Source organism: Leucopleurus acutus, assembly GCF_964270905.1.
Source record: "Leucopleurus acutus genome assembly, chromosome: 10".
NCBI classification, from domain to species: Eukaryota; Metazoa; Chordata; class Mammalia; order Artiodactyla; family Delphinidae; genus Leucopleurus; species Leucopleurus acutus.
This window is the reverse complement of record NC_139153.1, coordinates 1,406,421-1,418,128: the sequence shown is the minus strand read 5'-3', so window position 1 is coordinate 1,418,128 and position 11,708 is coordinate 1,406,421. Positions and strand designations below refer to the sequence as shown.

Sequence of the window (11,708 nt, the reverse complement as noted above, 5' to 3'; positions counted from 1 at the left end):
AAGTTTGCCGTGTTTGCCTATTTGCACCAGGCATACGGCTGCACAAAAAGCACCCTGTTTTATTTAATGTCTAACTTGACCTCAGGGGCAGAAGGGCGAGCTGACACATTCCGCAGATCACAGCCGCTCTCACCACCCACTCGCCTTCCCTTCAGCCTTGATCATGTCTCCCTCCTTCCCTCCCCGAGCAGCACCCAATCTAACATGTTTGCTTTATGGGTTTAGAAATGCAAGTGCTTTTGAAAAATAGGTAGTATTGCTTTCCGTATGTGTTTTCCACTTACATAAATGGTAACGTCCAACAGGTCTAACCGTACTTCTTCCCTTTTCCACAACAGCATGTGTTCGAGGATCTGTCCACACTCTGCGCCCGACGCTTTCGACCGGCGGTCCCCAGCACACACCCGCCGCCTGTATCTGTCCTCTTCCCCAGCAGTGAGCCTGTGGCTTGCCTCAACCCTCCCAGGCCATCAGTAATGCTGGAGTGAAGGAACCTTCCTGTTTATGCCTGTCATTCAGCGCGACCTTCACCAGGACTGACCCTCAGGAGGGCAGGCTGCTGAGTCACAGGGCCCCGAACGCTCCATTCAATCGCGAAGGACAGCCAGCTTGCTCTCCAGAATAACCGGCCCGGCTCACATCCCAGCCGGCGGTGCACGCCTGTTCCCTTACCTACACTCTCTCCGACGCTGGACGTGATGGGAGGACGGAGGAGCGTCAGCACCTCTTGCGCTGTGCTCTAGCCCCGCGCTTCAGCAGGTAGCCCCCCTCCCATATTTTTGGCTCAGTGCTGTATGGAATTTGCCACCTTTTCCTCAACGATTGCCAGACTCCGTACAGTTCCAGATCAGCCCCTTGTCTGAATGCTGTCTCTCTGCCTGGGGGTCGGTCGGCAGGCTCTGGTTTATCCAAAGCAACGTGGGAGACTAGAGTCACGGCCACAGCGCCCCTCCTCCCCTCTCTCCTGGCGAGGGGAGCTGCTGCCCGCTCTCCCCGCCCACTCCCCCCACTCAGGGTGAGCCACGCTCAGTGGCTCTGGGAGTCCTCTCCGTTCTCGGCGTTTGTTTGACAAATCCATCAACCTCCCACTGGCTTTGGTGGCATCTCCAACACTATTTTGGGGGTAGTGGCCCCGTGCTCATTTGACGCCTTTTCTAGAGCCAGAAGACAGTGTGTCACGTGCCAATTTTACAGGGGAAAAATTGGGGAGAAAAACATTTAAGTATTCTTTTTACGTGAGTACTGAAAGTATATGGAAGTGTTTTTAAGGGAACACATATAATTACTGTGTTTGCCACATGTAGCAGCTGAAAGCTGCTCTTCCTGTTTGCTCCAGGTCCTTGTTATCTTCTTGGTTGGTGGCACCCAAATTACTACTCACAGCCCTTGCCTAACGCCTGCAACATTAAACAGAACCCAGTGTCACGGCGACAACTCACGTGCTTTTGTACCACGGGCTGTGGAAGTGACAGATTTAAACCTGGATGCTTATGGAATAACCTCAACCCTGGGTCCTGGGTGTCCTGCGGCTCATCACTTTTGTGGAAGAAACCTTCCACCAGGAATTGCAGCTTGTGTCTCTGTTGCGAGGGTTTCCATGGCCGCGCTTCACCCGACTCTCGGTGGGGGTGGACCCAGACGTCCGTGCTGGTCAGGACTCTTCAGGTGATGTCAAGGACAGCCAGGGCTGGGGGCCAGCATCAACTCGGACCACTGGTTTTCACACCCGGCAGCACCCTGCATCACCCGAAGGTGACAAAGGATTCCGGGGTCCCGCTTCCAGAGGTCCTGACTTAGCTGGTGTGGATCACACACCTGCTGCAATCACCGTGCCCATGAGTTCAATCCTATCAGATTCCGAAGTGCCCCGTCCTCCGATGCTCAGGTATTTTTGGGGGCTGAAGGCTTACTTGGGCTTTTGCATGTGTTTTCCTTACCTGGACTTCTTTTCTCTGCTGCGGCCAAGAAGCAGCCTCTGTCGGTCCACTTGCTGTTTCTAGATAACGCTCCCTTCTTTGGGGTCTGGTCGCCTTTATGCTTTCTGTCTTGGCTTCTTGGTTTTGGCCGTGTCACTCACGTAACGTCTGGCTGTAAATCCATTTGTTTCCTGCGTGCCATGTCTGGTTCTCCCCTTGGAGCGTTCAAGGCTTTGCTCCGCTCCAGAGAGCTGTCGGCGGTGCTCTTCGGATGCTGCCTCTTGTCCTTCCCATTCGGTGTACGCTGCATCCTTTGTGGTCCTTCTCCACACCTCTTAACCTCTCTTTCATATTTTCCCGCCCTCTCCCTCTCCATCTGCAGTGTGCTCGAATTCCTTACCTTTAAAACTATGTCAAAATCACTTAATTTCACATTTCAGTGATTGTGTTTACTTGTAGAAGTTGCATTTGCTTCACTTTACGATCGATGTGCTTTGCTTGCTTTCATGTTTCCCTGTTTCGGCTTACGTTTTCTAGTCCTTATTTGATCTCATTAATAACTTTAAGCACACTTCCTTTATACTTCACATTGATTTGTTATTTCAATTTCTTGCTAAGCTAGTCCTTCCGATTTCTTCTCCTACTCCACCGCTCAGAGACTCACTCCGTTATCCCTGAGATAGGAGTCCTTATCTTTCAGAGATCTATATTGCAATATTTATGACTGAAATGGCATGCTGCCTAGGGTTTGCTTCAAAAGAATCGAGTGTGGAGGAAGTGAGCACGAGTGCAGACGGGGTGAGACTGGCCTCCTGGTCTGTAGTTTTCACGTATGAGTTCATCTTCACCAAGGATTTTTTTTCCTTTTGGGGATTCTCACGCTCTGCCTTGTGGAAATACTGCTAGAGAGCACTTTTGTCTCCTTTGGCTAGCTGGCCTCACGGAGTTCATGATAAGGTTTTTTTAAGACTCGTCTCTAGGATTTCCGCAACGTGTGCTCCGTATAAACTGGGACCTTGTACCAGGATGAGCAGGCTGGAATCTTCAGGCTAGAGCCTCGGACACCTAAGCTGCTCTGCTGCTTCTCCAGCTGCCGGGCGGATTCATTTTCGTTCCCCCGTCGCTGAAGGGCAGTTTCTCCAGGATCCCAGGTTTCAGCTGAAGTCTGGCTTCTGGCTCTCAAATGCGAGGGCACCAGGGCAAGTCTCCATTGCGGAGGAGCACCAAACCCCTCCCTGCATCCTCTGGGGTTTACTTCTCAGCCAGCACTGATGACATCTACTACTTTATCAGCGACACACAGCAATTCCCTTTTCGTCTCTCAAGCTCTGCGCCTGCACATTTCCAGCAGATCTATTCTGTGTGCGTGGGGTGGAGGAAACACCCACAGTGGCTCATTCTGCCGTGTTGTTGGTTATTAACGGCATATAGGAAATAATTTGCCTTCTTGTGTTTAAATTTGTAACTAAGGAGTTCTCTTATTTTCTTATTCTTGGGTTCCTTAGATAGATAATATATCGTCTGAATATGCTAATAAGAATCATAGTTAATACTTGTTTGCCTACAAACAATATTATCCATTATTTCAAACTGTCCTCAGAAAAAAATCTCTGTACCAAGGATGCCATCACTAATCTCTGCTGTGCACGTGGATGACGTGAGTCTCAGAGCAGTTAGACGATGTTCCCCAGATCACTCAAGGCCACACAGGGCGTGTGGAGCTGGGACTGCAGGCCAGGCACCCGCTTCAGGGTCTGCACGGCCGACCCCACCCTCCATCCCTCGTTACACAATCGATGCATTTGCTGTTTTAAAAATGTGCGTGTGAATGAAGTGGCTAAAGTTCCGGAATAAACGTCCAGTGCACGCGCCCCGTGGGCTGGGAGGACGGCGCACGCCCAGCAGCCGGGCCTCTCCGCACCACCGGCGCGCCCCGTGGGCTGGGAGGACGGCGCACGCCCAGCAGCCGGGCCTCTCCGCACCACCGGCGCGCCCCGTGGGCTGGGAGGACGGCGCACGCCCAGCAGCCGGGCCTCTCCGCACCACCGGCGCGTCCCGTGGGCTGGGAGGACGGTCCACGCCCAGCAGCCGGGCCTCTCCGCACCACCGGCGCGTCCCGTGGGCTGGGAGGACGGTCCACGCCCAGCAGCCGGTCCTCTCCGTACCACCGGCACGTGGTTGGAAGACGGTCCACGCCCAGCAGCCGGTCCTCTCCGTACCACCGGCACGTGTTTGGAAGACGGTCCACGCCCAGCAGCCGGTCCTCTCCGTACCACCGGCACGTGGTTGGAAGACGGTCCACGCCCAGCAGCCGGTCCTCTCCGTACCACCGGCACATGGTTTGAGCCACGTGACTGGAGCTGGCCCACGAGACGGGAGTGGAAGTGACGTGGAGACACCTGTTTCAGGTGGGCAGGCAGCCACCTGACGCTGACCTTCACCTGGGAAGTAAATCTGGGCTGGATAAGGCCCTGGCTTTGAGGAGGGGTTTCCGTCGTGGCCGCTTGTGCCAGTTCCTACCAGTTGCCCCAGTTCCAGCAATGCTTTTCCCTGCTGCTGTGCAGAGAAAGTAAAAACCGCCGATGACCGGTCCAGTGACCAATACACACACTCACCCTGATCTCAGATTCTGATGACCTCATCTCTCTCTTGTATATTCAATCCCCTGCTCTTAGTTGGACCCTCCTCATTTCTTTTATTTCATTTAAACATTCTCATCGTGGTTATGTTTATAGAAAGAGCCCTTACCTTTTAGAGATACATAATGAAATATTTATGGTTTAAACGGCAAGGTGCCTGGGACTTGCTTCAAAATAACCCAGCAGGGCTTCCCTGGTGGCGCAGCGGTTGAGAGTCCGCCTGCCGATGTAGGGGACGTGGGTTCGTGCCCCGGTCCGGGAAGATCCCACATGCCGCGGAGCGGCTGGGCCCGTGAGCCGTGGCCGCTGAGCCTGCGCGTCCGGAGCCTGTGCTCCACGACGGGAGAGGCCACAACAGTGAGAGGCCCGCGTACCGCAAAAAACAAACAAACAACAAAAAAAACCAGCATTGGGGGAGTAGTGGGTGGAGATGAAATAAGACTGGTCGTGAGTCAGTAACTACTGAGCTGGGTGAGGGCTACGCAGGGAGTCATCACACTCGTCCATTTACTTTTCTGTAGATATATTTGAATTTTTTTATAATGCACAGTTTTTCTTAAAATGATATATACAAATTAATAGAGGAAGAAAAACTTTCTCATGAAAGTATTTTTTGAAAATTGAAGAAGAAAATGTGTTTATCGCAACCTATGAAAGACACACGCCTCCAGTGCCTCTTCATCTCACCCTCCCCCAGTTAATCAGAAATGGGGACCCGGGAGGATTTTTGTCTCACTGCCGACTTTGAAGACGGGGGAGCGGCTGAGAGCCAAGTACTCAGGCGCCTGTAGGAGCTGGAAAAGCTGAGGAGACGATTCCCTCCTGGAGCCTCCGGAACAGAACTGCAGCTCCATCAGCACCTTGACTTTAGCTCGGTGGGACGCTTGGAACTTCTGACACGCAGTACTTTCTTCCCAGCCTCTAAGTCATCATTTAGTGGTTTACAGAGCCCCGGTCACACCATCGGGGTGTTCGCAACGCAGTAAAGCATCGCAGCGGAAGTTACAGAGTTAAGTACAACCAACGAGGTGCAGAACATTTTTTAAAAAGCTGGAGTGAAGCAACACTACGTCAAATTCCAAAGATGCTGAGAAGTGTCAGTAATTCCACCACCTGGAGCCCGACGGGCGAAGACACACAGGCACCGCACCTACAACGGGCAGATCTGCAGACGGTGAGTGAGCACGTAAGGTACAATTTCACAACGGTGCAAAGATAGTAAATGTGTGTTAATCTAAGTCACTAGGTTTGTAGTAAAGTTTTACAGCAGCAATCAGAAACTAATACACACATGTTCCAGCTGAACAGAAACGGGATCTCAGTTGGCCGTGAACTTCCCTTAGAGCTGTCAGCAAGCAAGGAAGAGGTTCAGACCCTGGCCTCTCGGACAGGAGGGTCTGGCTCAAATCCCAGTCTGCCCACAGCAGGCCACCTAACTGTCCTGTGTCTCCGTTTCTTCATCTGTCAGATGGGAATGACAACAGCGCCTGAACAGTAAGCGGCCTTGTTGGGAGGACTTCCATGTGAACACGGCTGTCCTGGGAACCAGGCACGTGCGGAGCCCTCGACAATGTCAGTTGCTGCTGTCAGTGCTGGTGGCTTTCTCATCTTTCCAGCCACTGATTTGCCTGTTCCTTTGCCAACACCGCACTGTTCTGATGGGTGGCAAAGGGTCAACGCACTATTGTCTTCCTTCATCGTTAGTTAATTATATAATGATTAATTCTCCATATAAAGTTTAAAGCTTTTCATACAGTTGCATGAAAGAAAAAAAACTAGCACTGATGTCACCAATGGTATTGGAACAAACTGGGTATTCATATGAAGAAGTACAAAACACCACTCCACAGACCCTAGAACAGCTGAAATCAACAAGATGACAACGCCAAGGGCTGGCAAAGACGTGGAACCACTAGACCCCTCACACGCCGCCGGAGGGAATATAAAACGGTACAACCACCACTTTGGAAAACAATGGTTTTCACAAAGTTAAACCAACACGTGACCGTTCACCCAGAAATGCCACGTCTAGGTATTTACTCAGGTAAAATGAAACCACATGTCCACACAAAGACTTGTAGGTGAATGTCCACGGCAGCTTTTTCGTAGTATCCCCAAACTGGAAGCAACCCAAATGTCCACCAACTAGGGAGTGGACGTTCGTGCGACGGAATAAGAGGCGGCAATCCAGAGGCAGGGTCCCCGGTTCATCCTGCAGCAGAGCTGAGTGCCAGCAGCATCACTCAGAGCAAAGGCCACCGGGCGAAAGTGCCGAGGCAGCACCTGCTCAGCTGAAGCTCTAGGGCAGGCCAGTGATCACCAGGGATGGAAAGCTGACCTGGGCAGCCTGGGGCCGGGGGAGAGGCTGCCTGCAAAGGGGCCCGAGGGGACTTCCTGAGGTGAGGAAAACGTTCCATATCTCAACTGTGGCGATGGTTACCCAAGGGTGATACGTTTATCAAAATTCACTGGACTGTGTGTGTAAAAAGGGTGCATTTTATCGAGTCCAAACTGTACTTCAAAAAAGCTGATTTTTTTTAAAAAAAGAGAAAAGAAGCAAACATAACATTGGGATTCAGTGGGATTGCATTATTTATACAGTAATTTTGGAAGACGTTTTAAGGCAACACTACGGTTCCCATCCCGTGTCCGCAAGGCTCTCTTCCTGGACTCCCGTGTTCACACCCGCCGTTTTAACGCCTGTGGAGGGCGCCTCATGCACAGGTCTCCAGCCTCAACCTTTTCTCTGAGCTCCCAACCCCAGAACTGCCACCCGACTTCCTGACACCTGGTGGCTCAATCTCTCTCAACCCAACGTGTAGGAACCAAGCTTGCAATCTTCCCACTCAGAGCAGAATCCTGGTACGACTTCCGTCCAAATAAACCCACTCCTTCCCTCTAAGGTGTGTCCGGACCACCCGACTCTGGTTCTTTTTTCCCCTGTAAACGTCTCTCTACCTGTGGACTGTCTTCCTTCCACCTCATAAGACACCATCTCCATCCCAGAGGTCAGCGCAGCCTCCTGGCCCCCTGACACACTCAGTTTGTTCCCCTTTCACGGCCAGGGTGGTCTAGTCCCATTACGGCATCTCCACTGCGCCTGGAACCTGGGTGGGCCCCGTCACGCCTTCTGTCTAACCCCGCCTGGATCAGCGTGGAGGTGGGGCTCGCCCTACCTCGAGCCTAGGTGTGTGCTCTTCCCCTCCCCCCTCGGCCTGGCTTGAGTCCATTAATCCTTCCAATTCCAGCCCCAACACCCACCCTGGGTGCTTTCTTTGACCGCCTGCCCCACCCACCAAACCTAATCAAACCTCCTGTCAGTCACTTAACACAATCACATCGCTGCCTTTTCCTGTAATGATTAGATCAACCTAGAGCACCGCATCTAGAACCCGTGTCTTCAAGGCAGGGTCTCTGGGCGGCAGAAAACTGGAACGCAATCAGCTCTTCTCGGGTTAAGCTGCCTGGCCCGCCCTCCTTCTATCCAATCACCACGGGCGATCCCGACACACTTATAAGAGGGGCCTGGGTGGTTCGAGACCAGTGAGTTTCCTGTAGGGCCGCCGACAGGACAGGCCTGCTCCGCGGGAGATATTTCTGAAGGCCGCCCTCAGGCCGACGGTCGTGACTGCGAACGCCCCTGGACTCCAGCGCCTCGGGCCCCTCTTCCCGGAAGGGTCTCCTGGCAGCCGCGCCGCGTCTCCAGACCCCCAGAGCCGGCCGCAGAGGCACGGCAGGGAGACTAGGTACGTGCCGGGCGCCCTGGGGGATGGGCACACCTTGTATGACCAGCTGGGCGCAGAGCCTCCGGTGCCCTGGGAGGGCCAGGGCCGGCTCCCCAGACGGCCTCGCCCTCCACGCCTCTGCTCCCCACCTTCCTTCCCTCTTCCCTCTGGGGAGGGAAAGCTCCAATCGGCCCAAGGTAATCTCGTCTCTCCCACCTCGTCCGGACACTTGGGCTGAATTAGTGAGCCCTCCTGCAGGCCAAGCGCTACTGGTGCCTCTTTGAAGACAGTTTAACAGGTCACCCCAGACCCCTCCCTCCAGACACCGCGTCCCCCTGCCGCCAGCCCGACCCGGCGAGCTCCCGCCTGCGCAGTGTGCGGGGGTGCGGAGGGGTGGCTGGAGCCCCCGGACTGACCCGGTTCCCTCTCTCGGGCAGGTTCCTCATGCAGGAGCAGAGACCCTCCAAGCGCTTTCGCTCAACGGCCCCTAATCAAGGTACGTGAGACACCCTCACCCCCTTTCCGGTGCTCCCCAGTTCTGACTCTACGTTGGCTGTTTACGTGTATGACACAGAAGGCGTTTTGTGGACAACAGCGGCCCTCGCCTCAGTTTCCCCTCCAGACGCGACCGTCTTCCTCTGTTTCTTAGCGCTACTGGCTGTTCTCTAACGTCTCCGCTCCTGCCGACTTTCCCCTTTTGCGCAGGGTCTTCCCTCCCGGCAGAGGCGTGTGTAGCTGTCGGTCACGAGTTCTCAGCAACATGCCCACCCTCACTTTCCACACTGGAGCCCCGGGCCCCACCTCCCGCCCGCCTTCCAGAGACCCGTTACTCTGAGCGCAGACATCCTGTGCCCCAGGGTTAATTCCCCTCTTCTGAATTTTCCAGGACTTAGTAGTTGGGCTATTGTTTGCAAATTCAGTGTTCTCAAAACTCTTCCCCGATTGTTAAAATTCACACCCAATCAAGCGCTCTACCAACTTGACCCCCTTCCAACCTGCTCCAGCCGACTGGCAGTCTCACCCCAGCCGTCACCCTGCGACCCGCCCCCCACCCCCACCCCCCGCCATCGGCTGGGGAATCCCATCCCCCTCTGGAATTCTACGCCCTGTTTCTTTCATCTGGTGTCCTTTTCTCCCTTGGCTTATTTTTTCTCATTGGAGCACCCAGCTCTCAACCCTCACCTCCCGGTTTTCCTAGCCGAGAACTGAGGAAAAAAATTAACCCATTTGGTGGTGACCCCAAATCCAGCTCCAGCCCAGGCCCCCACCTGGATGACCCAAACACCTTAGCATCATCAGGTTCCTCCTCTGTCCTCCAAACCTGCATCTTCTTCCTCGGGAAAGGCTTCATGCCCTCCCGCCGGGGAAGGGGTGCGGGAGGAGCTCATGAGGGATGGGCAGGAGGGCGCCTGCAGACAGACGGGCCACCCGGGCGCCACCAGCCGCCGACCCCTTCACGCCTCCCCCGAGGCCGCAGCCCCTCCTTGCCAGCACCCCTGCTCCAGGCACACCTCTTCCCTGACCCCCAAGTCCAGCTGGGATGCCCCTGCTGCCTTTCTTTCAATGGCTCTCCCTGGACCGCAGGGTAAACTCAAGCCTGACTTAGCTTAAGGAGGCCTTGGGGAGCTGCCCCGCGTGCGGTGCTGTCCTTCAGCTGCCCAGCTGTCCTTCAAGTCAGGGAGCCGGGCTCCCAGCCTCTCTGCCCTCCCTGCCCCTCGGCTGTCAGCGCCGTTACTTGGTTTTGTTTGCTTCTGTCTGTCTGTCCTATTGAAGTTTAGCGCAGTTAGGACAGGGACTGTCATTTTTATTCAAATTGAACCTCTCTGGTGAACGTAGACTCTGTGTCCCCATCAGTACAATGGGGATTATAATACCTGGCTGGCCAGGCAGCTGTGAGGGCTGAATGCCAGGGCCCGTGGGGAGTGCCCAGCCTGGAGGAGGCTTGTGGCCGTCCAGGGGCACCCCCACCCCCCCAGCCCCCAAGCCTCCCTCTGCTGAGTCTCTGCATCTCTCTCCACCTCAGGTGTTCATCCCCAGGAGACAGGCTGCCCTGGTGCAGAAGGCGGAGACCCTGGGGGGGCAGCCGGACCCCCGCAGCCAGGCCAGCCCTCGAGACCCTTTGCTTATGTGAACCCCATGAGACGTGAGGCCCCCGCTTTCGTGGGCTCGGCTCGCCTTGCACAGAGAGGCCGAGGCCACCGCAGGGGAGCTAGCCAGGGGGCTGAAAGAGGCCGGGGCAGGGACCCCCGCCTGCAGGAGGGGCCGGGACGCCTGCTGGGGCCAGATCTGCATGTGGAGCTGGACAGCGGAGAGGTGCCCGAACAGCCCGCGGAGCCAGAAGCCAGGGAGACCCCTTTCACCAGAGCAGCCATGGCGGCCGCGGCACACGGACACGTGCTGCGGAACCCCGGCCCCGGCAGTGACACACTCAGGATGAGACCCCAGGGGCCGCCCAATGCCTACGGGTTCTGGGGTCTCAGGGAGGTCCAGCCTTCCGCCTGTTCCTACGTGGGGTTCATACCCTCGGGCTCTGCTCTGATAGTCATGCAGACGCCCTCCGGCACCTACCTGTATTCGGTCGCAGCGCCCTATGCCCACCACAGCCAGCCCCCCTCTCTCTGACCTGGGCATTTGCTAAATACTCCAGGAGACCTTCCCCCAACTGGAGTCCCCTTCCTGTCCCCACTGTCTCCCCCGCTACCTGTATTGCCCAGACTGAACCTGCAGGCTCCCCCAGGATCCCGGCAGGCCCAGGTCTGCTTCCCACAGGACAGGCGGTGCCAAGGGACAGAGCAGCGCATGAGGTGTCTGGGCAGAGAGAGCCCCAGGGTGCTCGCGAGATGGAGACGCTGTGATCGGAGCTTCCCAGCGAGCGGCTGCAGGGTCAGGATACTGACGGCGGTCCCCCAGCAGCCTGTGAAACCCGCCAGTGGTTCCCCTCTGAAGAAAAACACGGATCCTGAGTGGGTGTGAGAGGGACACATGTGGATGAGGCTTGGTTAAAGAGGAAATTCCAAGAGCTGCCTGTGAGGTGAGACCTACAGGGAAAGCAGAACTGGCCTGACATCAACACTCCCTCAAAAGCATCGGTGATTCCGAGAAAGCCATGAGGAGACCCCTCGGATCCTGGAGAGCATACGACCCTGAGTCTCGAATTCCACGACCTGGACCAGGTGGCGCGCGGACAGGAGGGGCTGGGTGCCGTCGAGGCACAGGAAAGGGGCCTGAATCCTAATCAGACCGGCCCGGAGCGGGAGCTTCCTCTGAGCTCGAGAGCTCACAGGCTGATATCAAAGCCCCTTCCTGTGAAAGCCGGCTCCAGGCGAGTTGTTCTGCTGCCTGCCCTGAAAGCACAGATGATGCTTTCCAGCCAGGAAAAAAAAAAAGAAGTGGGAAGAAAAGAGGAAGAAGCGGGATGCAAGAAGGAC

General features: G+C 55.4%; 1 protein-coding gene across 1 annotated transcript; it reads left to right on the top strand.

Annotated features, from left to right (window-relative positions):
* Positions 1-5,262: 5,262 nt before the first annotated feature.
* Positions 5,263-10,902, top strand: PRR20G (proline rich 20G; the record flags this gene model as incomplete). The annotated part of the gene is made up of 4 exons (XM_082847442.1): positions 5,263-5,328; positions 8,207-8,301; positions 8,718-8,776; positions 10,304-10,902. The coding sequence occupies 4 exons, from the start codon at positions 5,263-5,265 to the stop codon at positions 10,900-10,902; spliced, it is 819 nt and encodes a 272-aa protein (XP_082703568.1).
* Positions 10,903-11,708: the final 806 nt, after the last annotated feature.